The 27,823-nt window shown below is 37.7% G+C and overlaps 2 protein-coding genes and 1 non-coding gene across 3 annotated transcripts in view; 1 reads left to right on the top strand and 2 right to left on the bottom strand.

The window, feature by feature from the left end:
• PSMD1 (proteasome 26S subunit, non-ATPase 1) overlaps positions 1 to 27,823 on the top strand; it is a 102,794-nt gene that overhangs the window by 34,828 nt on the left and 40,143 nt on the right. The gene's annotated exons all lie outside the window — the stretch shown is intronic.
• On the bottom strand, positions 29 to 19,665 carry HTR2B (5-hydroxytryptamine receptor 2B). The gene is made up of 4 exons (XM_066280221.1): positions 19,595 to 19,665; positions 18,258 to 18,864; positions 5,885 to 6,085; positions 29 to 1,129 (listed from the first exon to the last, which is right to left on the bottom strand). The coding sequence occupies exons 2-4, from the start codon at positions 18,673 to 18,675 to the stop codon at positions 240 to 242; spliced, it is 1,509 nt and encodes a 502-aa protein (XP_066136318.1). The 5' UTR covers positions 18,676 to 18,864; positions 19,595 to 19,665; the 3' UTR covers positions 29 to 239.
• TRNAT-GGU (transfer RNA threonine (anticodon GGU)) lies at positions 23,693 to 23,768 on the bottom strand. Its single transcript has one exon. It is a non-coding gene; the product is annotated as a tRNA-Thr (tRNA).

The raw sequence follows: 27,823 nt of genomic DNA, 5'->3' as shown, positions 1-27,823 counted from the left end.
GCCATTTAACCAGAGTGCTAGATTATTTTAATTGGCAGCTGTACAAAGTGAATTTTTTCCTGGAGTAAATAAAGAAATGTGTTCAAATAAAGAAAGTTGGATAATCTTAGCACATAACTTTTAGTTTAGAGAGATGATATGATACATGACTTAAGTTCTTTATGTAATATTTGGTACATTTATATGTATCTGCTTCATCCTCCTCATCATTATATTAGATGAGTACTGTGCCATTTCTTCTATACATAACTGACTTGCTCTTCAGTTTTGCCGCCTTCATTTTCTGTGAGAAGAAGTGTATCGAGTAGAAGGATTGAAGAAGACTGAATGGTTGGGCTTCGAAGCCTCATTGGGCTCTGGTACATGGCAGGATTAATCCCGTTTCGTATTCCATGTTTTATGAAAAACTTAGAGTTCTCTGCCATTGGATTCCGGAAGATATTACTGGAGCATCTTTTAAGAGTTTTTACTGATTGTGTGGCCTGGTAATTGCAGGTGATGTATCGGCCAAATGCATCCCGAAATGTCTTGTTAAAGAGGGTGTAGACCAATGGATTCACTCCTGAGGAAACGTAACCTATCCACACAAATATCTCCAGGAGCATTGTAAGAGTAGTCTGGTCGCAGGAATCACATACAGCTAAAGTGATATTAGTAATAAAAAAGGGGCACCACATAAGCAGAAAAAGGAAAAACACAATCCCTAGCACCTTTGAAGCTCTCTGTTCATTGGAAATGGTCTGCAGTGACTTTTTTCCAGCTGTGGACATTCTTCGCATAAGTATGTCATCGCTTGAGCTGGGCAGAGTTTTGTCCTTGTGAGAACCATCCAGCATTGCCACCTTTTCAGGTGATGAGCAGGGCGTTTCATCCCTTTGGAAAACTGTGGACACAGTCATCCACGTTAGGCGTTGAGGCGGCTTGTTCCTGAACAAGTAAGCTTTCTTCTGTAAAGCACGGATAGTGAGAAAGTAGGTGACAATCATGATCGCCAGAGGTATAAAGAAGGAAGCCAGGGAGCCAAAGAGCATGAAGTTGCCGAAGTGCTCTTTTGTCAGTCCACAGGTGATATTATTTGGGTTTCCCAACTCAGTTTTTATCCCTTTAATAGGGACTGGAACAGCGATGCCTATGGAAGAAACAAGATAAATTTGGTTAATTTTATGACCTTCAATTCTCAGATTAGGTCCATCTAGATTTTAGAGTTTAGTTTAGTGACTGTGTGGTTAATATATTGTAATTCCTGGTACCCACAATGCAGAATTTGTCAAAGCACTTAATCAGTAGAAGATTTGACAAATACATGGAACTTAAGTAAGAAAACCTGTTGTTTTAAACAGATATTGGATAGTGATTTTAGGTTTATCATTAAAGCTTCCTAAAGCTGTAGTATGTTCATGAAATAGTAGAGAATGTTTTCACTTCTTCATTTCTCATCATCTATTTTGTTTGTTGATCTACCCAGCTTAAAGTAGAGGAATTCAGAAGAGAAGCTGCTTTTATATCCAATATAGTAGGTTGATCCAGACTTCAGAGTATGTTCATGTATTGTTTTAATTCTGAATCAATATGTATTATCTTTTACGTTACACAGTTTCATTTAACAGATAGTTTTCTCTTTTGATGTTTGTGAATGTCTTTTCATCTTTCTTTCTTACAGAAAACTAAGAGGTTCACTGTTTTTTATAAACACTACTTAAAATTTGAGAGTGTGTGAATTGTAAAATTTATTTTCAGGGTTGAGTTCCTCTAGTAGATATGAAAGAAGTATACCTCATGCTAATTTTCTAATACTTTAAATGCCATAAAGTAAATGTTTAAATATGATCTTCCTTGGTGAATAGCTTATTAGGAAGACAAGTAACACAAGGGTTAGCCTGGGTCTTTTCCCTCTGAAACAGCAAGTATTTAAAAATAAGTCTGAATTAATCTTTAGAAAGCTCTAGAATCCTTGTGTTGTTTTGTGACTCTAACAGTGCTCCATTGTCTGCACAGCCTGTGTGTGGTAGCAAAAGAGCCCTTGGCAAGAATGTTTTCCTCACACCCTTTCTGATGGAGGCCACTATATTTTCTGCGTTTTTGCTGGGCCACCACCAGGGAGAGGATTCTGTATACTTAGTGTTCTACACTAGGGGTCAGCAAACTACAACTTGAGGGCTAAATCTGGCCTGGCTCCTGTTTGGTAAATAACATTTCATTGGAACATAACCATAGTCGTGGTTAACGGTTAGGGTATTTCTGCGCCTGCTTTTGTTCTGCTGCAGAGTTGAAGAGCCGTGACACAGCCTGCAAGCCCACAATGTTTACTCTTTTGCCCTTGACAGAATAGTTAGCTGACCCCTGTATATCCTTACTTCCGGGTCATCTTTCCACTATTTTTCCCCCCTTTTTTTACTTTCCTTTTCAAGTCTATTTAATTGATTTATACTGGTCTGTTCTTCATTTTTCTACCAACCTCCGGGACATGGTCCCTCTTGCCCCATAGCTCCTCATTACAGTCTTCCTCTCCACTGTTCCATTGCTGTCGTCGTCCATGACTTCATCCCATGGCTGATCCTTCTAACACTTTCATTTTATTTTCTTGAACTTCTCAACTTTAATTATTATTATTATTATCTGCATCCTGAAGCAATTTGTAAGTTCACTTAAAATTATCCTGGCCCTGGTCGGTTGGCTCAGTGGTAGAGCGTCAGCCTGGCGTGCGGGGGACCCGGGTTCGATTCCCGGCCAGGGCACATAGGAGAAGCGCCCATTTGCTTCTCCACCCCCCCTCCTCCTTCCTCTCTGTCTCTCTCTTCCCCTCCCGCAGCCAAGGCTCCATTGGAGCAAAGATGGCCCGGGTGCTGGGGATGGCTCCTTGGCCTCTGCCCCAGGTGCTAGAGTGGCTCTGGTCGCGGCGGAGCGACGCCCCAGAAGGGCAGAGCATCGCCCCCTGGTGGGCAGAGCTTCGCCCCTGGTGGGCGTGCTGGGTGGATCCCGGTCGGGCGCATGCGGGAGTCTGTCTGACTGTCTCTCCCTGTTTCCAGCTTCAGAAAAATACACACACACAAAAAAACAAAAAAAAAAACAAAAAAAAAAATTATCCTGTATCTAAAATCATGAGCTCTGATACTTCCCTTTCTCGTCCTGCTTATTCTTCATTGCTGTAGAACTTCTCTTTCCTGTTATCCTGACCTCTGGACCATCCTTCCTACGTCACATTCCATTAACCTCGTCAGGGCTCACATCACCTTCTCAGTTGACTGCTGTCAGTGCAGTACCATTTATTGAAGTTTCCCCTGGTACTTTTTGTACCCTTACCTTCTTGATTCTCTTTTAATTCCTTACTGTTGCCAGGTGTTACCTAGGATAACCATAAATCCAGAAGAGAAAATGAGTTTTGTTTTTAGCACTTTGGGGAGTTTAAAAACTGAACTAACCCCATCGTCTGCTTTTTCTCTTGCAAAGTTACTAAAGTATCATTGGTTCCACCAGATAAGGTGTGATAAAATGAAGAGCATTGATCTTGGCGTGGTGCTGAAAAGGTGTAAGATCCTTAAGCCAACCATTTAAAACCTCCAGGGTTTTTTCCTTCTCTATAAAGAAAAGAATAGATTTGTAAGATCACTATCAAAGCTATATAATCTGGGGTCTTTTTATTCTTTTATTCCTGCATACTTATAACTTCATATTAGTCTTACTTACATATCTCCCTTCCTTTAGTGTAAAGATTCTTTTTCTTAGTCACCTCTGTAGTCTTAGTACCTAGCACATTCTAGGTACTCAATAAAAAATTGATCAGTTTATAAATTTATGTTATCTGGCTTTAATTGAGGTACCATGTCTACCAACAGGCTGTTTATATATTGGCCTGATCATATTTCATAGTTTCAAATGTTTTAATTCTTAAGAATCCATTTCTCCTATTTTCTTCCTGCCTTTGCCCGTTTTCCCCCGCCCCCAACACACACACCTCCCACTGTCGAACTTTTCTCTTCCCCATTGCAGTGAATTTATCAACAAGATGTAGATTATTTGACATGAACTACTTTAGGTTTTCCCCTCCACATTTTAAATTTTGGTAATTGTCACACATTGTCTGCTAAGCCATTTCCCTGGCTTCTTTTTGGGGAGCCTCTTCTGCTCTGTCAATCAGCCTCTGCCCCCAAACTAGCCTTTTCTCACTATTTGCAAGTCTATTCTGAGTCGACTTTTCTTTGACCCTGCTTTCTTCCCAAGCCAGAGTAATAGCATGCCTTACTTTTGCCTCCAGGCGTTTCAGGAGATTTGGCCTGGTACCATTATTTCAGGAATATAAAGGTTAATATTTTGATTAGAGAGAAGTCATATTTTTCTTGCTTTCCTTTTTGCCTTCTAGGTCTCTCTTGACCTTTTTTCCCTCTTTGAATGTTTTGTACCATGAGGAAGTGAACCTGCTCATCAGACTATGAATGATCATAGTAATTGTTGTGAATCTGCTTTTTCCTGATACTAACTTATAAGAGGTTTGAGTTGTTTATGCTGTACTTCATGCTAAGATACTATATTAGAGCAGCTATCTGTGCACATTAAAGATGAGCACAGGGCTATAAAACAGTTCAGAAGAAATATGATTTCTTCCTATAAATCAGGGGTCAGGAACCTTTTTGGCTGAGAGAGCCATGAACGCCACATATTCTATTTTATTTTTATTTATTTATTTATTTATTTTTTGTATTTTTCTGAAGCTGGAAACGGGGAGGCAGTCAGACAGACTCCCTCATGCGCCCGACCAGGATCCACCCAGCACGCCCACCAGGGGGCGATGCTCTGCCCATCCGGGGCATTGCTCTGTCGCGACCAGAGCCACTCTAGCGCCTGGGGCAGAGGCCAAGGAGCCATCCCCAGCGCCTGGGCCATCTTTTGCTCCAATGGAGCCTCGGCTGCGGGAGGGGAAGAGAGAGACAGAGAGGAAGGAGAGGGGGAGGGATGGAGAAGCAGATGGGTGCCTCTCCTGTGTGCCCTGGCTGGGAATCAAACCCTGGACTTCCGCATGCCAGGCCGACGCTCTACCACTGAGCCAACTGGCCAGGGCCACGCCACATATTTTAAAATGTAATTCCGTGAAAGCCATACAATGACCCGTGTACGTTATGTATTATCCAATAAAAATTTGGTGTTGTCCTGGAGGACAGCTGTGATTGGCTCCAGGCACCCAAAACCATGAACATGAGCGGTAGGAAATGAATGGATTGTAATACATGAGAATGTTTTATATTTTTAACATTATTTTTTTTTTATTAAAGATTTGTCTGTGAGCCAGATGCAGCCATCAAAAGAGCCACATCTGGCTTGAGAGCCATAGGTTCCCGACCCCTGCTATAAATCATTTCCAAATATCATTTGCATCTCTCTTAAAACTTCTAATTAAACATATTCAAAACACTTAAGCAGACATTTGACTGCCTTTAGTATGTACACATATTTGCTTCCAAGATGAATTATGATCTTTGATAACTGCAAACAAAATGCTTATATTATTTTTTTCCTATTTATCTTCTTAGATGTGATTTAATATGCTTTGTTATCATTTTAATATTTTTTTTGGATTCTATATGCTACCTAGACCTTAATGATCAGTTAACAAATATGAAAACAGTTTTAGACTTATTCTTCCTACATGTCAAAATCAAAGCAGGAAGATATTTCAGTAAACATGAAAATGGTTTTCTGCTCTCTCACCCCTTTTGCTGATAGGAGGTTTGGAAGCTGTGTGAGGACTCTAATGGCATAGGAGGTTGTGTTGGTGTATCAGTAGGCTGCCTTGACTTTTCGTGCTGAGTTTCATGGTCTACCAGGCTTGGAATTCTAGCCAAATGGAACCAAAGGCTATATACTCTCACCCCACCCCGACAATCCCACGTACCTATTGAAATTAACCACACCACTGTAATCTTGATGAATGCTGTAGCTCGTGAGTTGTATTGACTGGCCTGGATTGGCTTTTTGATGGCTATGTAACGATCCACTGAAATGGCGCAGAGATGCATAATGGATGCAGTAGAAAAAAGGACATCGAGAAATAACCAGGCAGGACACAGGACAACTGGGAGGGGCCACACAGCCTCTGAAAGAAAGAGAAACAAAACAGAAACATTTCTTCTGCAGAACGCCAACCTTCAATCTGTAGTTTTTCTTCAAAATGCTATATATTTTTTAACCTTTTTGTTATTTGTCTGAAATTTAATGACTTAAACTCCACAAGATAACTTTTAACTTCAGATAAGGAATCAACACTATTAAATGTATTTCTGTAGATGGAACCTTCTAAATATATTTTTTGTTTTATAGTAATAAGTACAACCTTTTCTAAGTCAGCAATTTAGCATTACTTTGGCCTTTGCTCTTTTGTCTATTCCTTTTGTGATTTTTTAAAAACTTACACAATGTTGCACCTGGAACTTAACCTTGCTACTCAAGTAAAATTTACTTTTAAGCTGCTGTTCTATAAGGAGAAAACCTTTTACCATACACTATCATGTGGCAAAAGAGTATTAGAGTGAAATTCTCAGTGAAGTGTGGGATTTGGACTCACTTCTGACAACAACTAGCAGCATGAACCTTCTTTATAGTAAATTCTCATTTGGTGAAATAATTAAGTGAAGTTATTTGAGTTTTCTTTTTGACAGAAATAGTTCTTGAATAAAGTTTGTAAAAGGAATGGCTTTAGGTTATGCTGAGGACAAAGTGCACTGTTAAATCCTTCCATATCGCATCATTCACTCCAAGTTGTGTAGATGTAATAAGTGATACAAACCTTTGGTTTAAAAAGAAAATCAAGATCAGACATCGTATGGACTTTATTTAACAAACTCTTATTTTTTAAAAAAAACTTCTGGCCTAACCAGGCGGTGGCGCAATAGATAGAGCGTCAGACTGAGACATGGAGGACCCAGGTTCGAAACCCCGAGGTAGCTGGGTTGAGCACAGACTCATCTGGTTTGAGCAAGGCTCACCAGCTTGAGCCCAAGGTCGCTGGCTTGAGCAAGGGGTTACTCAGTCTGCTGTAGTCTCCCCCACCCCCAGTCAAGGTACATATGAGAAAGCAATCAACTAACAACTAAGATGCCACAACAAAGAATGGGTGCTTCTCATCTCTATTCCTTCCTGTCTCCCTGTCCCTGTCACTCTCTCTGTCTCTCTCACAAAAATAAATAAATAAATAAATCAAAAATAAAAAAATACTTGTGTATATACCTCATATAGTCTTAAGCAATTTAGAAATATTAACTTTTTTTAAATTTAAGGTTTTGGATATGATATTGAAAATACTCTACATAGCTTTCCAATAAGTTTACTTAAAAAAGTGTCTATATCTGTAGGGATTTGATACATTATGTGTTATGCATATACCCACTACCTACAGTTTTATAGTTTCAAAACTAAAATTTGTTTTAGCATTTTCCCTAGAATATTTTAGTTAGAATCCATTTTACCAAAATATACACACAGATTTTAAAACTTGCTATAAGACCAAATTACTCCATTATAGAACAAATGTTATGTGTATGAGATCATCTAAATTTTTCTTAGTTTTTCATATGTCCACTGACAAAATATAAAATATAACTACTTTTCTTTTCCTGGTTTTTGCAAATGTATTTAGCTTTGACAGGCATAAAATGATTAGAATAATTGAAGGAGGACCAAGATAACATCTCACCGTGTCAGAGCACCAACAGACCCTTCAGTGGTAATCTATTGAAATTCAAGAAGCCTAGGGGTATAGAGAGGTTAGCATCCTGACCAAAGAAAAGACCATAAATTAGAGAAAAGTTTTATAGATTTTATTTATTTACTTATTTACTTATTTTAAGAATCAAGTAGGATTTTAATAAAAAATATCTGGATGCTTTACAAAAAAGCTAGCAAGGCTGACGTCCACTTTTTGGTGCCTTCTGTTTCCAGAGTTGGTATGTGGCATTCCTTTTTTCTTTTTCTTTTTTTTTTTGTGTGATAGAGATAGAGAGAGGGACAGACAGGAAGTGGGAGAGATAAGAAGCATCAATTCTTCATTGCTGCGCCTTAGTTGTTCATAGACTGCTTTCTCATATGTGCCTTGACTGGAGGGCTACCACAGAGCAAATGACCCCTTGCTCAAGCCAGTGACCTTGGGCTCAAGCAGGTGAGCCTGCGCTCAAGCCGGCAACCTCAGGGTTTCGAATGTGGGTCCTTCGCATCCTGGTCCAGTGTTTTATCCACTGCTCTATCCACTGCACCACTGCTTGGTCAGGCAGTATGTGGCATTCTTAATAGGAATAGGAATAGTAAAATATTTCTTCTTAGGAACAGAATAATAAAATCAGTATGAATTTTCATTCAGAGGATAAATTATTGGTTGGTACTTGGTTCCATGTTCAGCAGCTTCTTATAAAAAGGATTAAAGCCTCAAGTGGAAGAAGTAATTCATACTTTTAAGTAAATTACTATATCATTCCTACTTTACTGACTTGGGGGTGAGGATTAGGGATGGAGATAAATTATAGAGTCAAGAGATGGAGATAGATTATAGAATCACTGAGCTGGAAGGTACCTTAGAGATTCTATCACTGATTCTGCAGATGAGTGGATTTCAGTACAGTTAAGTCTTCTAGTATGAGCAGGAGCACTTATTTATAAAAGCTTGAAAGTATTCTTCCAACCTTATGCTCAAAGTGTACTCTTCAGATCAGTAAGGATCCGCATAACGTGGGAACTTGCTAGAACTGCAGGTTCTTGAGCCTCATCACAGACTGCTGAATCAAACTCTGTAGTTGAACAAGATACCCGGCTGATGTGTATGCAAATTAATGTTTGAGAAACACTACTTTAGAAGACTTTCTGGGAAGGGTTGTATCTGGCTTGATATTTGTAGGATAGGTGTTCAGACTGCCTCTGAAAGAAACTTATGGGAAGCCTCTCAAAGAATGGCAGAGACCGGTGGTGGCACAGTGGATAGAGAGCATCGACCCTGGGCACGGAGGTCCCCTGTTACAAACCCGGAGGTCTTCGACTTGAGGGCTGGCTTACCAGCTTGAGCACAGGCTTGCTGGCTTGAATCCCAAAGTTGCTTGCTTGAGCAAGGGGTCACTGGCTCGGCTTGAGGCCCATATGGCGTATATGAGAAGCAAGCAATAAACAACTAAAGTGAATGCAGCTCTGAGTTGATGCTTCTCATCTCTCTCCTCCCCCTCTCCCTCTCACAAAAAAACAGAAATCTGTGTGTAGAAAGAATCTGATCAATTAAATTTTCTCCATTTTAGCTGTCAAATTTAGATTTTCAGTTAATTAGTGGGAAAGGACCTTGAACACTCAAAGGTAACACAGTTTGACCTGAGCTTAAGCAACTAGTGGTCTCAGTAGAATGAACAGAATGGCATATGATGAGGGTTGGGCAGTGGAAGCTGCTTAAAGTGAGGCTGCACTCAGAACTGTCCTGAAGGCTAGGTTTCGGATTGAATAGGAAGTAGAACAATACTGAGTCTAGAGCTACATCCGGAGATACTGGTCATAGTTAAGGATTATGAAAGGCAGATAATTGTCATACCCTAGGCTCCCTTTCTAGAAATGCACACTCTTTCTGTATCATCTATTTTAATGGGCTGCTAATAATTTAAACTTGCCTATTTAGCTGTTCTAATTATGGGTTATACTTTTTAAAATTAAGGTCTGGAAAATTCTAGTCATAAATCTAGTAGCCACGAGCAGGAAGCCACAGTAGAACTCTCATATAAAACTTACATGTCTCTGGAATTAGAGTATCTGACCCACATATTCCTAATCGTGGACTAAGAGGGAAAACTTTAGTGCTGATCTAATTAAACTTATGAAGCCTTGTTAGCCTCATTTTCCATCAGAATAAATTTATAACTCCAGTTTTGGAACAGGAAGTAGATATTAAAATCAATTCAGATCACTAGGATTTTGTTGAGTCAGTGCTGTCTGACAGCTAACAGTAGAAATAGTGAAGTGAGACATGGGGAGCACAGTGTGGGGTGGACAGAGTATTATATAGAATGGGACACTTGAAACCATGTCAGCACAATAAATTAAAAATAAAAAGTAAAGTAAAAAAATCAATTCAGATCACTAAAATTTTGTTGAGTCAATGCTTTCTTACTGATAACAGAAATACTGATGCATGGTAGAGAATTTTCTCTAAAAAAGAAAGAGACTCAGGTTTAGCAGTAAGAGAGATGGATCTTTAGGATTAAGCTTTATGATCCCATGTGTCATGAAATACTAGTGAATAGACTTTTTATGAAACTAACATAAAAGGAACAGGTGACTTCATTAAATAACAGAAATCTTTTATACAAAGCAAAAAGAAAAAAAGACTTATCTAATTGCCCCAATAGATTCAGGTAATTTAAGAATTTATACAAATTAAAAAAGTTTTAGACATTCTCAATTTATAAAGGGACTCTTTGAGAGAGAGAGACAGACAGACAGACAGATAGGAAGGGAGAGAAAGTGAGAAAGCATAACTTCTAGTTGCTTCACTTTAGTTGTGCATTGATTGCTTCTCGTACGTGCCTTGACCAGAGATTGAACCACAGGGTCAAGTGTAGCCAGTGACTGCTTGCTCAAGCCAGTAACCTTAGGCTTTTTTCAAGCCAGCTGCCTTTGGATTCAAGCTGGTGACCTTTGGGATTGTGTCGACAGTCCTGCATTTAAGCCAGCAAGCCCATGCTCAAGCTGGCAACCTAAAGATTTTGAACCTGCGACCTTGGTGTTCTGGGTTGTCACTCTACCCATGGCGCTACCTCTGGTCAGGCTAAAGGGACTTCATCTAGTCCAGATACTTTCATTCTAAAATTATCTTTTCAGTTAGTGTTAATTTCATAGGCTCAAGATAAGAAAGGCTTTCTACTATTCAGAATAACTATAAAAGATTCAGTTGTTATAGTAAGATAGGTTAACTATTCCAAAACTTAATGTTGTTTTTATTAAGAGTTTTAATGATTTATAATTTCATTTACTTGTTGTAATGTATTATGTCCAGCTTTTTTTCCATAAGAACTCATTCTTTAAAATGAAACAGTTGAAGATTTACATAAAAAGAAAAGTATGTCTAAGAGTCAATCTATGGGAAGTAAGATACCAGATATTTAACCTAAATTACTGCTATTCTGGGGCTCTAAATTTTTTTTTCTTTTCTTTTTTTTATTTTAGAGAGGAGGGGGGGAGAGAGGGAGAGACAGAGAGAGAGAAGGGGGAGGAGCAGGAAGCATCAACTCCCATATGTGCCTTGACCAGGCAAGCCAGGGTTTTGAACCGGCAACCTCAGTGTTTCCAGGTTGACGCTTTATCCACTGCGCCACCACAGGTCAGGCATAAATTTTACTTTTTCATAAAAACGTAAGACAGAAGAGGGAAAACATTTCGATACTATAGCAGTTGTTGTCCTACAAAAAGAAAACACATAAATTTCTCTGAAAAAAAATTCCCATTTTTTACCTTTTTCCACCACCCACTTCCAAATTAAACCCAAAGAAGAATTTAATTTCAATAATGTTTGAATGATGGCATTTCTGTGGGTGCCTGAAATAATTACAAATTGATAATTATAGAAGCAAAAGAAGTCTTAAATGAATCTTAGATTATAGACAATTCATTATTTGTCTAAAATATTAGTAGCATAGGAAGCATTTATCTCTGTCTATTGAGATCTTGATTCCAGGTATATCCTTTCTTTTGCTCAAATAAATTTTTATAAAAATTCAAGAAAAGCCCTGGCTGGATAGCTCATTTGGTTAGAGCATTGTCCCAATACTGTAAGATTGCACTTTCGATTCCCGGTCAGGGCTCGTGTAAGAATCAACCAGTGAGGTCCTTACTGGTTGTTCAATGGTAGAGTGTTGGCCTGGCATGTGGATGTCCCAGGTTCAATCCCTGTCAGGGCACACAGGAGAAGTACCCATCTGCTTCTCCACCCTTCCCCTCTCCATTCTCTCTCTGTCTCTCTCTTCTCCTCCCGTAGCCATGGGTCATTGGAGTAAGTTGGTCCGGGTGCTGAGGATGGCTACATGGCCTTGCCTCAGGCACTGAAATAGCTCAGTTGCTGAGCAATGGAACAATGGCCCCAGATGGGCAGATCATTACTCCAGATGGGACTTGCCAGGTGGATTCTGGTTGGGGTGTATGCGAGAGTCTGACTCTCTGCCTCCCCTCTTCTAACTTAAGAAAACAAAAAAGAATCAACCAGTGAATGCATAAATAAATGAAGAACAATAAATTGATATCTCTGTCTCCCTCTCTTCCTTTCTCTCTCCCTCCCCTCCTTCTCTCTCTCCCTGTCTTGCTCCTTCCTCACTCCATTCCTCTGTCTCTCTCAAATCAATAAATAAAAATTTAAAAAATATTCTTAAACCAAATTCATCTTTTAATAGGTTAAAAAGTTTTAACCCATTTTTTTAAAGAAAATATTAGTAGCACAAGTGTTTTGTTGTTTAAAATATGGACTTTTGGCCTGACCTGTGGTGGCGCAGTGGATAAAGCGTCAACCTAGAAACGCTGAGGTTGCCGGTTCAAAACCCTGGGCTTGCCTGGTCAAGGCACATATGGGAGTTGATGCTTCTTGCTCCTCCCCCTTCTTCCTCTCTTTCTCTCTCTCTCTCCCCTCTCTATAATGAATAAATAAAATCTTTAAAAAAAAAGGACTTTTATGCTTAACAGAAGTTTCCATTTGTCTCCCAAACAATGTTCAGCAACCTCATATACATGGGTCCAGGATTAATATCTTCCTCAGAAAAGAAGTCTGGCAGTCATTTCAAGAATTTATTTACAGGCCCTGGCCGGTTGGCTCAGCGGTAGAGCGTCGGCCTGGCGTGCGGGGGACCCAGGTTCAATTCCCGGCCAGGGCACATAGGAGAAGTGCCCATTTGCTTCTCCACACACCCCCCCCCTCCTTCCTCTCTGTCTCTCTCTTCCCCTCCTGCAGCCAAGGCTCCATTGGAGCAAAGATGGCCCGGGCGCTGGGGATGTCTCCTTGGCCTCTGCCCCAGGCGCTAGAGTAGCTCTGGTTGCGGAAAAGCGACGCCCAGGGGCGTGCCGGGTGGATCCCGGTCGGGCGCATGCGGGAGTCTGACTGTCTCTCCCCGTTTCCAGCTTCAGAAAAATACAAAAATAAATAAATAAAAAAAATTAAAAAAAAGAATTTATTTACATATTAGTTAAGACTCAATTATTCTGTAAAATTTTATGAAATATAACTTTTTAAAAATACTAGGTTCTGCCTTTGTCCCTAGAGTCACGACCCACAGGTTGAGAACCGCTGCTCTAGAGAAGCTTTTATGGCCCTCTTGTTAGAGTTATTTAAGATATAAATGTTGGCTGTTTGCCAAATATGACAGTTTTGGTTGAAATAACTTATTTTATTTGAGAAAGTAGAGGAATAGAGATTAAGAGTATAAATTCTAGAGTCAGTTCTCCTGGGTTCAAATTATGACTCTGCTACTTGTGTCCTCTCATAAAATGGGGATGCTGATCATATCATTTTTATAGGGTAGCTTTCAGGAGTAAATGCAATAATACATGTAAAGTGTTTAAAACAATGTCTGGCATAGAGAAAGCACTCAATAAATGTACTATTATTGTTTGACAGAAACTAGCTCACTAGCCCAGTCATTGAACACTCCTACGGAGAATCAATAAGCCCTATCTTCTTGTCTCCATCCCATTACACTTAAAGCTGTACTTCAAATAAAGGAATATGAGAACATGTTTAACTGTTTAACATTTAATTTGTTATAAAAGTATACCTTTACTGAAATTGAGTTTAACTATTTTATATATAAATGGTAAAGAAACACAACCTATTGCTATGTCTGTTTTTTGGGGGGGGAGCATTTTTGTTTTGTTTTGTGTTTTGGGGGGTATTTTTTGCTTTGTACCTGGTATAAAAACCTGAATTTTTTAACCAGAACTGGTTTTTAACAAGAAACCAAAATAGTTTCTTGATGACAGATTCATTTTATCTGAAACCGGCTTACCCTTTGGGTAAGTTTTTCGTTTGGAAAGCTGAGTTATGTCATTAGTTTAGGAAGTAATTCACATTAATCTATAAATCTGGGGCATAAGTTCCCTTATGAGGGTTTAAAAGACTATTTTTAAAGCCATCCCTGGAGGGCTGTGCCTGTAGAGTTCATAGAGATAAATAAATAGTTCATGAATGGATTGGAGCAGGACAAATCCTAAACAGTCTGATGTCCACAAAGGATATAGTAATTTTCAAGTATACATTTTTTTAATCTCAGAAATTTTTATGTTTTCTCTTTTTACTTTCTGGAAAAGAGAGACGTAGATAAGTGCTTTAATTTTTATTATGAGGATCCTGTTTTGTTTTTGTTGCTTTTCCATTACAGTTGAGCATATGAAATATTCTGGGGTTAGATGTCTGATGTGGTGGTGCTTTAAATGTTTCAAGTGATTTAATACTTATGAAAATTTTTTCTTCATTTTTAAATTTTCCACTTTCTAAAAAGAAGTGCCTTTCATTGCTTTGCTCCGTCCATTTAAGAATTAAGTAGAGCAGCATGTCGTTGCATAAATGAATGACTGATTTTTAAAATATTTTCCTACTATACATCTGTTTCATTTCTGTTCACATTCACATCTCAACTAAATCACGTATTGAAGTATATAAACCCTTTTGCACACTATACTAATATTTGCCAGTTAGTAGTGCCTGTAACGTTCTGGGCCGTATTTGACAATTTCACAAGGCAACTGCAGCTTAACCTCCATGTTACAGACAGGTGATTGAACTGTTTCGAACCCCTGCCTTTTAGCCCTTTTATACACCCTCTTTCAAACCGGACCACACATGCCGTTTCAAATTAGAGATTATGGTGCTGCATTAAAATTTAAGTTATAAATAAACCAATACTGACCAGTGGATGACCAAATGCTATATATTCTCTCTTTATATTTTAAATTGTTTATTTAATGAGGAAAGGAAAAGTGTAGAGAAATTCTTAAACTTTGAACTTCCTGTCTTTTTTATATTGGCATATGATGTTTCATTTTCCTTTGTGTCCTACACAATTATTTCTGACTTAGGCATTTTCAAGACTTAAACCAGTGGTCCCCAACCTTTTTGGGGCCATGGGCCAGTTTAATGTCAGAAAATATTTTCACGGACTGGCCTTTAGGGTGGGACGGATAAATGTATCATGTGACTGAGAGAAGCGTCAAGAGTGAGTCTTAGACGGATGTAACAGAGGGAATCTGGCCATTTTTTAAAAATAAAACATCATTCAGACTTAAATATAAATAAAACGGAAATAATGTAAGTTATTTATTCTTTCTCTGCAGACCAGTACTGGTCTGCAGCCCGGGGGTTGGGGACCACTGACCTAAACTATAAGCTACTAATCTATGATCATCGATTTTAGGAATTAGAGGCAAGACAGTTAAAAACTAGAACTGTCTAGTAAAGGTTAAGTTCAGCATGCCCAGAAAGGGAGAAGTGACAGAAAAGCTGACAGAGCACAGCTCATCTGAAAGACCAGGGGTGCCAGGGGTCATCATCTTGGTAAAATAAAAATTCAGGCAGTATATAATCAAACAGTATGTAAATCACTGGTAAAATAAAAGTATTCCGCAGTAAAAGACCCACTTTTTAAAATTCAGTGCTCTCTTTTCTACTTAACTGAATTTTATTAGAATATTAGCTAATATAAAGTTTCTGTTACTTTCATTGAATTGCCCTGAGATAACTAAAATCACTCATCACTCATTGTGGTAGTTAACTTTTTATGTTAATAGAACTAGAGATACTCTTGTCTCTTTAGACTTTAGAAGTTCTAAGACTATCAAAAAATCTTAGTATTAGTTGAACTCCAGGTCCCTATTTATAATATGTGCAGTTCCCAATTTATGAATGCATCCTTTTGAAGATTTTTGAAGGGCAGCATGCATTTTTTTCATACACTTTCTCATAGAAATACAATGTTTTCAATAATAAATTAATGCAGAAATCTTTTAAATAGTGGTTAAATTCCCACGTTAGTTCCTTTTTAAAAAATCTAACCTTACTGTACAGTTTAATTACTGATAGTAAAAGTGTTCGGGACTATGAAAGATGTTATTCTGTAATTTAAAATTAACAAATATTTGAAAGAATGTAATGTGGTTAAAAATACATATATTATTTAGGACATAAATAGAAAGATGTTCTACATGTGTTAAAATATATATTGGGTTCCCTGCTAACTTTTATTGCTAGCAATATCTTGGGCCCAAAAACTTTAAATAATATAAACTTTGTTTTCCACTGCTGGATCCCTACTATTTTCCTGTGGGAAATGGAATTATCTCTTTTTTATCTGTTTTTGTATTCATTTGGTACCTCACTTTAATACTATGGAACTTTGCTTTTTCAGATTCCTTAACTATTTAGCTGCTAATTTATAAGTATCTTCCACAGTGTTTTACATATAGTAGATGTTTGATATTTATGGACTCATGAATTTTAAAATTAAAATTCACTTCTACATAACTCAATCTCATTTGTTTAACATATCAATTAAATTTTGTGAAAGTATGTAGGATAACCATTTTAATATCTATATGCCAGCAAAGCACAACTTAGGGAGAATGATTTTATACCTAAGCTACTATTGTGTGTATGGAGATGAGAACTTGAATCCCATACTTGTATAATCTTTACTTAATATGCATAAATGTTCCTGCATAATCCTTATTTACTGTTATTTCTTTTCAACTTTATTGAGAATTAAGATTATGTTCTTCTTTAGAGTAAGATTTCTTAACATTTTTATGGTTATTGTAGCACTAGGTTATTCAAAAGATTATAAATTTATAAAAGGGAGAAATATAGATAGAAAGACAGTAAGAATGATTAGAGAACCTATTAAAGCAGTAGAACTTCATTCACTGCTTGCTCTGCCACAGAATTTAAAGCCTGGGTAGCCCTGGCCAGATAGTTCTGTTGGCTAGAGCATCATCCTAAAGCACAAGGGTTGCTGGTTTGATCCCTGATAAGGGCACGTACAGAAACAGATGTTCCTGGCTATTTCCTGTTCTCTCACTTCCTCTTATTAAAATCAATAAAATGAACATTTAAAAACAAAAAAGCATGGGTAAATGTTGGCTTAGAATGGGAAGTTTCAGCCTGTCACCATTTGATTCTATTCGGGAGATCAAGCACTTAATTTTAGATATCTTTCTATAATTATAAAAATGTAACATTTCAACTTGAATATAATAGTTTGAATGGCAGTTTTTCTTCACCTCCTGATAAGCATTGTAGTTAAATAAATTTTACTTCTATAACCTGAAATATTTTTATCTTCACCATAAACATAATTCAAAGAAGCCCTATTCTCTTACAAATAATCATTTTTCTCAAGCATTTAATGAATGGAAAATCAGTTTACACCAAGCGTTGAATAAGTTAAATATCCTCTTAATCCTGAATCTTGGGAGTCCTCATAATTTATCAGTAGAATTATTTGTGTTTACTCAAATTCTAAAACGAGATTATATATATAAATCAGAAACTATATCATTTTAATATCTTTTTGTTATAACGAACTAAAAGTTCCATAGCAAACTACATTTTTTACTGTAATAACTCAGGTATTTGTCAGTTATTTTAATAATCTATAAGTCTGATTCCTCTTACATGTATCAAGGACATGGATAGTCAGAAACCATAAAAAATTAAGCATTTGTCATCTATTAAAATGTCATCTATTGGGACACTCTGAGCCAAACCATTTCCTTCAGCAACTAAATATAATTGTTTCTTAACATGAAGAATTTAAGTCTGAAGTACACAAACTATAAAAAGATATAACAAGAATTTTTAGAATAATTTTCATTTTAAATTGGGGTTTAGTGATGTAAATTGAAATTTAGTGATTTAAAGACATTATCATTAATAATTAACCCAGCACAAAAGTGTTACACAAGTGTCCTAGCAATGGCTTTGTCAAGAAAAAAAAAGTATTAATACTGGGAAGGTTGAAGTATATATCTGTTCTTTACTGTAATTTTTGGTAATTTCTACAGAATCTACAAATATTGTTAACTTGGACAACTTTGGAAATTATTTTATTAGCTAAGGAGGGAATAGAATTGTATCTAAGAAATTATATTTTGCTATTTAAAACTACCATAGAAAAAGATAAAAAATGAACTGCATCTTTAAAGATTCAGTAAGTATTTATTTTTCTAGTAGTTTATCATAGTTCTGTGATTTGACAGCAGGCATAAAGTGAAATACTTACCAAACATTATTGTCAGGAGGGCGATCGGCATCACAAACAATCCAACCAGCAAATCAGCCACTGCCAGGGACATTAGAAAATAATTGGTAGCATACTGCAGCTTTTTCTCCAGTGAAACAGCCAGAATAACAAGGATGTTTCCACCAATTGTGGGTATTATCACGGTGAGTATCAGAAGAGCTGCCCAGCGTGGTTTGTTTCCCTGTTCCTCACCAATCTGTTTCATTTCCTCTGATATCGATTCTGTCTGTAATCCAGACCAGTTAGAAGTTACTAAATGATCAAATGAGCTCTGCAGAATGTGCTCAGGAATTGTGCTTTGTTCAGATGTTTTGTAAGAGAAAGTCATTCGCTGTTTTTCTGTGATTTGTTCCGATTCCACATACTGGTCAGCATGGTCAGTAGCTAAGCTGGTCATCTGCTTTTTTAAGGCGTTGTACCCATGCCAGATACGCAAAGCCAAAGTTGACTCTTTCCTTTAAAAACAATTTCAAGTTCTTTAGAATGAGGGCGTACGTGCATCTGTCCATGTCTGTAGACAAGACCCAAGTGTTTAGTGTTCTGCAGAGGCTTAGATTTCAGGAGGTTTAGTGAAGGAGACCGATAGCTGTGAAAAAAGACTTATTTATTAGTTTCTCTGTCTCTTTCTCTATAGTAGCAGAGCTGTGTTTGAATTTGAATGTCAGAGTTCCCCCTAGGTATAAAATATGTGGATTGCATTTGTGACAGTGCAGCCAGTCCCACAAACATGCCCTAACATTCCGTGCTTGTGATAAAAAGCTAGTTGTTACCTTTCCTTCAGAATATGTACAGAAGAATAGCAACGTGAAAGTACCAAATAGCTATTTGGTACACACCTACAAACGCGCTCAGCCCACCTGAAGTCTTAAAAAATTACTTACCAGCTCGGAATTTTTATTTGTTGTTGGTTTTTTCCTGACCAGGTTTAGCTTAATACTGATATAAATGCCATTTTCATAAAGCATTTAAGGACGCCTTTAATTTGAGAGAAGGAAAGAACTATAGGTATTACTAGGATCCAAATAATTGTTTTTAGTAATTTTCTTTTAAAGAAAACATGTTTCTGCAACAATTATAATCCAAATTATCACTTTATGCCAGATTTGAACCAGCTTTTTGTTTGTTTTTAGTATCTTTTTTTTTAACTTTCCCAGTTTCAAGGTTAAACTATTTCTTCATAAAATCTACAAATCCCATACTAAAAATGTCCCCTTTAACATTGGGAAACTTTTCATTTTTGAATAGAAGTGAAAAAATATGGTAGCAAAATTTTTAAAGAAAAAAACAGATAAACTCTATATTTATTTGTTAAATACTCACCTCTTACTTGTTCCCCTTATGTGCTCAGGGGGCCTGCTTGCCGCTGTGACAGAAGTCCTCCTCCCTTGACTCACTCTGAGCCGCCAACACTGGCGCTGCAAAGCAATGAAGCTAGTGTGTTGTACAGCTAGCTGTGAGCATGCCAAGGAGGTTACTTCCTCTCTGACATACTCATTTTTAGAGAGTGGCAGCATTCATTATAATTCATAAAACCACCAGTGAAATATGTTGAACCAGTTCATGACCTTGATTCAAGTAATATTCTTAAGAGCTCTCTTTAGTATTTGGGGAATTGTAATAAACTATCGTTTAGCTTCAGATAGTTTTATTTTAGATTACCCCTGGGTTTTTCCCATTTAAGAAAAAAATAAGATAAAATCTAGAGATTCTAGAGCTTTAATTCTGTGAAGAGTCTGCCCTGTGAGCCGTGTAGCGGTTTCTAGCAGTGAACAAGATTCTTACCAGCTTTTCATGCCTTTGCTGTGGAACATAATTTGCTCTGGTTGCAACCTTATATAGAAGAGCACAGAAAGGTCTGGATTCTACATGTGTACACAGGTTTTCACAGAAACTTCCTCATTACTTATTTTTAAACAAGTTCCCTCTGATTTTGAGAATTGGTTCATTGGTAGTTTTCTTTCCCACAGATATATTGGGAAAAGTATATGACATGTAATGAAAATATATTTCTGCCTTATTTCAGATAATGGGTATAAAAATCTTAACAGCTATGTTATAACCTAAGTTTTCTCTAAACTGTAACACTAGCTTAGTCCTAGAACTTCAGCATTTTCTGTTTCCTTTTTAAAAGGTCATCATAGAGTACTTGTATTTTAAAATTATTTAATTACTTCTAGATCAACAGTAGCATTTATATCCTTTTTATGTTTTAAATTATATTTTTTAGCTATGTGAAAGTTATTAAAAATACTTGGTTCATTTCAGTTCTACTGAGCACTTCAGGTTTTATTCAATATTTGCTACTTTTTTTTAACCCAAAATTCAATATTTTAGAAAAAATATTTTCTAAGAATTTGGGGTAAAAATATAATACTGAAGAACAATCATATTTGATGTGCCACAGTTTCTCTTTAGGATATGAAAATATTTTAAAATACTTTTTTATATAAGTAAATCAGAAAAAAACAAGAACTACATGATTCCATACATTGGTGGAACATAAAAATGAGACTAAGAGACATGGACAAGAGTGTGGTGGTTACCAAGGGTGGGGGGGGGGAGGGAGGACATGGGAGGGAGGGAGGGAGAGAGTTAGGGGGAGGGGGAGGGGCACAGAGAACTAGATAGAGGGTGACGGAGGACAATCTGACTTTGGGCGAGGGGTTTGCAACATAATTTGATGACAAAATAACCTAGACATGTTTTCTTTGAATATATGTACCCTGATTTATTAATGTCATCCCATTACCATTAATAAAAATTTATTAAAAAAATAAATAAATAAATAAAATATAAAACTAAAAAAAAATAAAAAAATAAAATACTTTTTTATTATGAAATCACAATTTTGTATCTGTGCTTATACAGTTAGATAGGGGTCTGCAAAGCAAATAACATCATATTAAAAACAGCAGCACCATTATATTCAGTGAAAATATGTGTATGAAATAAACCTTCATTGATTTGTGTTTATAAAGTTTTTAAAAATATTTATTAAGTATATTATAAATATACTAGCCATTATTACTGTTATAATACTTTGCCAGTACTAGCCCCTCTCACCCACACTCACTTTAAAAAGAAAATCTTAAAGTAGTTTAAATTGATCCTTGTATTATTTTTATTTTTGAATTTTTAAATTAGTTTAATGACTGAGGAAATAATTAGAACAACTATACGTATTTGGTAACCTCAAGTTATTAGAAGCAATAGCTGAAATCAGAAAGAAAGCAAAATAATAATAATAAATAAAAGGGTAGACAAATATCTCAGTTGGCAAATAACTAAACTGTGCTCTAAAACCTCATTTATATTAGATAGAAGGCAGCTTGTAAATTCCTACTCCATATCGTTTTTTGCTCTACGCACACACTCACAAAAACTGTCTCTTCCCCTTTCTAATGAAAATAATATTGTACATGGTGGTAAATCTAAATAGTACAAAAGAATGTTCAGTGATAAATTCACTCTGGACACAGTTTTAACACGCACATTTATTTCCCTGTCTATTCCAGAGTCGAGTAACAAATTAAACATTGCACAAGCACTTTGATCATAGCAAACAGAGTCAACTGAAGAAACGGGAATTATAACATATAGGTGTGTAGATCTACTCAGAATAGAGACTTACAGCTCATATAACTCAGCCTTCCACAGCTATTTGTGATACAGTAATTGATATTACAGTGGTGACTCCCCCATTTCTTAAAAAAAGGTGAAATCTTCTTTATTCAGCTCTGTTTTGTGTGGCAGGAATATGTGACATGCATTTTTAAAAGATTGCCTCCCAAAATGTTATAAAAGTATGATTATTAAGGTAAAGTGATATTTCAAATACATGGAAACTTCATTTGTATAGAATTTCTCATATACCAAGAACTCCAGATAAATTCTGATTAAAGTAGCTTAAAGGTGAGGTTTAGACTCTAATTTGACCACAACCAAAAAACCTAATTGGTGCATTTTTTCTAAAATACTGAAATTTATCCCTGATGCCTTATTAATTTATTGAACAAATTCTATCTTTGATTTAAAAGGGCAGTGTAATGTCTTTTATAGGCCTAGGAAGACAACTTAAATATCAGCCAAGGACATTTTTTACCTTTCAGCCATAATATCTACCAAGCACCAACCATTAAGGAATTTTTAGCAATATGCAGACTTTGTTCATTACATATTCATTCATTTGTGAAGTATTCATTGAGCTCTTTTTTCTTTTTGCTTGTGCAGATAAAGGGATGAACAAGATAAATATTTTCTACTTATAATTTATAATCTGATGGGGATACAAACAAGTCTACTGATAATTATAATACAGACATGGTAGAGCTAAGACTAGCTCACTTCAACATGGCCTGCAGTACAACTCAAATATTTTTGGCTTTTATTTTTCTTTTTTAATTTCTTGTTCATTCTCAGACAAAATCAGTGAGAAAGCTAAAACTAAGAATAACTATTCCAAATTTAATCTGTTCTCTTTACTTTTCTTTTTTAAAGCTTTTATTTCTTCATTTTTTAGGAGGGGAAGGGAAGGAAGCAGGAAGCATCAACTCCCATATGTGCCTTGACCAGGCAAGCCTGGGGTTTTGAACCTGCAACCTCAGTGTTCCAGGTCAATGCTTTATCCCCTGTGCCACCACAGGTCAGGCTAATCTGTTCTCTTTAGACTCCTTCAGTCACTCTTTACTGACTGAATTTAGCCTTTATTTTAATGAAAGACTTAGACCAATCAGAAAGTTCTATCTTATTTTACCTTCTTTTTTCAAAATGTCTTTATTTTTGTTCATCCTATTCTTTGGGATTATGTTGTCATTTCCAAACTAACTTCTACTTAATTTTTTTGTCCCATCTCTTTTTTGCTTGTTTGTTTGTTTGTTTAATTTTAGAGAGAAAAAAGCAATTTGTTGTCCCATTTATTTATATGCATTTATTGGTTGATTCTGGTATGTGCCCTGAATGGGGATCGAACTCACAACCTTGGCATATCGGGACAGTGCTCAAACCAGCTGAGCTACCAGGCCAGGGCTTGATCCCACCTCTTTATTACACTCTTTGCAATCCATGTCTTGAATATTCATTCCTCGGTTCTGACTTCTTTCTTGCAGACAGAGGAGGATTTTTTTTTTTTTGGTATTTTTCTGAAGCTGGAAACGGGGAGGCAGTCAGATAGACTCCCGCATGCGCCCGACAGGGATCCACCCGGCACGCCCACCCGGGGGTGATGCTCTGCCCATCCCTGGCGATGCTCTGTTGAGACCAGAGCCACTCTAGCGCCTGGGGCAGAGGCCAAGGAGCCATCCCCAGTGCCCCGGCCATCTTTGCTCCAATGGAGCCTCAGCTGCGGGAGGGGAAGAGACAGACAGAGAGGAAGGAGAGGGGGAGGAGTGGAGAAGCAGATGGGCACCTCTCCTGTGTGCCCTGGCCGGGAATCGAACCCGGGACTTCCGCACACCAGGCCGATGCTCTACCACTGAGCCAACCAGCCAGGGCCCAGAGGGGGATTTAAAGGCAGGTACAGGTACACCAGGCGCCTGCCCTGGGCTCCGAGTTCTGAAGGGCCCCACAAAACCCCAACTTGACACTTTTTTCTAATGACACCAAGTTTGGTTTTATATGTGCAATTTTAACATTAATAGTACATATTTTTTTTATTTATTTAAAAATATGATTAACTTGTATTTTTATTTTCCCTGTCTTGCTCTTTTTTTTAAGGGGCCCAATATTTTCTTCTGCGCCCAAGGGTCTCAACCAACCTTAATCCGCCTCTGCTTGCAGACATGTTCTGGTGTCTCGTTAATGAAAAGTAAAACCTTTCTTTATTCCTAAGATCTTTTTCCTTCATCATCAACCTTCTCTAAATAATTGTCTATCCTTTTCTCTTCTTACTACCCAAGTTTATAATCCTTATAATCAGATTGTTATCCCCAACATTTTACTAAAACAACTCTGTGAAAGTCACTAATTAACACCAATTACTAATTTTCTGCAGTATTCAGCACTGTTGACTAAGCTTTTCTCCTTAAAACTTGTGTTCTGTCTTGGCTTCAAAGCACCCCATCTTTGTTATTTTTCTTCTAACTTTTATTTTACCCTCTTAATATGCAGATTCCCTTCAGTTTCCTGTCTTCTGTTGACTGCATTTCTCTCTTCATTTTCTTCCTCCATTCATTCTTTTAATATGGTTTTCATCCACTTGATGAAGAAAGCTTGTAAAACAGTTTTTCTAGGCTAATGGCTATTATTCTGTGGTCATGAAATGAGACAAGCAACATCTGTGTTCTGTTAGAGACCCATACACCAATTTCTCTGAGTTTAAACTTCTGCATTTGTGAAAAGGGAATGTAACCTGCTCTGCCTACTTTGCAGGACTATCTGACCCAGTTGATCATTTCCCCTTCCTTAAGATAGTTTCTTTTGGGTTCTACTAGACCTCACTGATGGATTTTCTCCTACGTCATTGTTCCTTCTTAGTCTCCTTTACTTGTTCTTTTTCATCTCCTTGACCTCTTAATATTGGAGCTCCTCTGAGACTCATTTCTGGACCTCTTCTCCCCTTTGTCTTCACTTAGTGATCTCATAGACATTTATGGTAATAAATACTATGTAACCTAAATTTGTATCTCTAATCTAGACCTTTTCTTCAGATTCCAGACTCATATGTTCTGTGACCTACTCATTATTTCTGTTAGATATCTAAAAAAATTCTCAAACTCAAAATGTTCAAAATGTAACTTCTGCTCTTTCCCCCCAAATCTATTCAGTTGGTTTCTTTATGTTGGTTAAATACCATTGCATCCTCCCGGTCTTCCTTTCACATGCTACATTTTATCCATCAGGAAATCTTGTTGGCTTGACATTTAATATATGTATGTCAAATTCAAACCTTACTCCCTCCCCACATCCACTACTACCACCTTGTCCAAGTCACCATCATATCTTGACTGGATTTCTGAGGTAGCCTTTTATTTGGTCCTTTTTTCTTCTATGCTTGCCCTCTGTTCTCAATAGAGTAGCCAGATAATCATTTTTAAACAAGTTGGATCATATTATTCCTTTGCTCAGAATCCTTTGATGGGCCTTATTTCACTCACAGGAAAGGCCAGTTTCTATAAAACCCTGCATGATCTGGCCCTATTTTCTTTTTCTTTTTTTTTAAATCAAACTGCCCTTTTTTTTTTTTTTTTAACAGGGACAGAGTCAGAGAGAGGGATAGATAGGGACAGACAGACAGGAACGGAGAGAGATGAGAAGCATCAATCATCATTTTTCATTGCGACACCTTAGTTGTTCATTGATTGCTTTCTCATATGTGCCTTGACTGGGGGCCTTCAGCAGACCGAGTAACTCCTTGCTGGAGCCAGCGACCTTGGGTCCAAGCTGGTGAGCTTTTTGCTCAAGCCAGATGAGCCCGTGCTCAAGCTGGCAACCTCGGGATCTCGAACCTGGGTCCTTCCGCATCCCAGTCCAATGCTCTATCCACTGCGCCACCACCTGGTCAGGCTTTTTTTTTTTTTTTTTAAGATTTTTATTCATTTTAGAGAAGGAGGGAGAGAGGGAGGAGGAGCAGGAAGCATCAACTCCCATATATGCCTTGACTGGGCAAGCCCAGGGTTTCGAACCGACGACCTCAGTGTTCCAGGTCGACACTTTTATCCACTGCACCACCACAGGTCAGGCTGGCCCTATTTTCAACTACTCTTTTCCCTTTTTACTACAGTCAGACTATTGACATCCTTGCCACTCTTCCAACATGCCAAGCATTGTTCCACCATGAGGCCTTTGCATGAGCTGTTTCCTCTACCTAACATTCCTCCTTCCAATAGCCATGTGGCTCGCTTCCTCACTGCCTTCCTGTCTTTGCTTAAATATCACCTTAGCACTGAAGTGTACCCTGACTACTCTAATTAATACTGCAATATGCCCTCCTCTTCTGACCCTTCCTATCACCCCTTCCCTGATTTACCTTCTTTGTCTTCATAGTACTTCATCCTTTTACTTTTCATTCATTATTTATTGTCTGTCTCCTACTAGAATATAGTCTTTATCATGTTTGTTCACTGATCTCTTGAGTTTATCCCCACTTGGAATTTGTTGAGTTTCTACTCTTTCAACAAAATGTTGGAAGGTTTTGACCATTGTTTCTTCTAATGTCTTTCTGCCCCACTATCGCTCATTCTCCTTCTGGGACCCCCATTATGCGCATATTGGTATGTTTGAGGGTGTCCCACAGTCTCTTAGAGTCTGTTCATTTATCTTCATTCTTTTCTCTGCTCATCAGACAGGCTAATCTCAACCTATTGTGCGTCTTTCTTTTGCCTGCTCACTTCTGCTGTTGAACTCCCTCTAGTGAATTTTTTATTTTAGTTACTGTACTTTTCAGTTCCAGAATTCCTAGTTGGTTTTTTTTATATAATTTCTGCCTCTTTGTTGGTGTTCTCAATTTTGTGACACATTGTTTTCCTGTTGCCTTTAGTTATTTGCCCATGGCTTCCATTAGCCATTTGAGTATATTTATGATAGTTTATTTAAGTCCAATACCTGGGCTTCCTCAGAGACCAGTTCTGTTAATTTTTCTTTTTCCTGTGGATGAGCTGTACTTTCTTATTTCTTTGCATGTCTCATAATTATTTTGTTGAAAACTGGATGTTTTGGATATTAGAATTTAGAAACTCATGAAATCAGATTCTCTCCCCTTCCAAGGGTTTGTTATTGCTGTTGTAAATTGTAAGTTGTTTAGTGACTTTTATAAAGTAGTTTTTAAAAGTCTGAATTATTTCTAATGTATGGCAACTGAAATCTATGTTCCATAAGCTTAGTGGTCAGCTGTTTATACAGAGTTTCCTTACATGCCTGAAACCAAGAAAAGAAAGAAGAAAGAAAGAAACCTCTCCCAGTCTCTGCAGATTGGCTGTGTGTTGGGCACTTCTTCAGTGCTTACCCAGTTCTTGACCTCTCCCTCACCTCCACTCCCACTTGTGCAGAGCCAGAGGTGGAAGCCTAGGGTTTTCTCAGGCCTTTTCTGAGCATGCGTCCAGCCCTAAGCATGCAGGTGGGCTCTTCAGTTCCCCTGGTATTCATGGGAGCTATTAAATAAAAGCCTTTAATTACACTTCCCTAGCCTCGTACTCTCTGGGCTTCTCAGTCTGTTTGTAGCTTGTCCTGATGATTATCCCTTGCCCAGACTGCCATGGCCAACACTTGGCCTTTAAACATTTTCAGCAAATGTCACCTGAGAAGTGGTTCCAGCCCTGGGAGGGGCACTTTAAATTGGGTGAAAGAAAGGGAAGTTATTATAGTGGTCCTTCAGGGATCCACCAGACAGGTTGAAACACATACCCACGATTCTGTGAGAAAGTATTCTCACAGTCTGTCCTGCTTGGAACACAGGCTGCCAGCTTCTCTGCCACTGCCGCTGGGGGGACGGGGGAGGCGGGCAACTGAAAACATGAGAAAGACCCCTACTGCTCTTCCTCCAGTGCGGCGCATGTTTCTTCATGAAGCTCCCCCTGCTTGTCTTGAGGTTTTGACTAGTTTCCGGCATCTCT

This window comes from Saccopteryx bilineata, chromosome 5, assembly GCF_036850765.1.
Source record: "Saccopteryx bilineata isolate mSacBil1 chromosome 5, mSacBil1_pri_phased_curated, whole genome shotgun sequence".
Taxonomy (NCBI): Eukaryota; Metazoa; Chordata; class Mammalia; order Chiroptera; family Emballonuridae; genus Saccopteryx; species Saccopteryx bilineata.
Note: the sequence above shows the minus strand (reverse complement) of the source record. Positions and strands in the feature narration are given on the sequence as shown.

Bases quoted from the DNA above. Each gene is read 5' to 3' on its own strand.
- HTR2B (XM_066280221.1), bottom strand. From the start codon at position 18,675: ATGACCAGCTTAGCTACTGACCATGCTGACCAGTATGTGGAATCGGAA. The intron at 6,086-18,257 runs GTAAGTATTTCA...TCTTTCTTTCAG, and splicing joins CCTCCTGACAATAATGTTTG to AGGCTGTGTGGCCCCTCCCA. The intron at 1,130-5,884 runs GTACGTGGGATT...TTTCTTCCATAG, and splicing joins GGTGTGGTTAATTTCAATAG to GCATCGCTGTTCCAGTCCCT.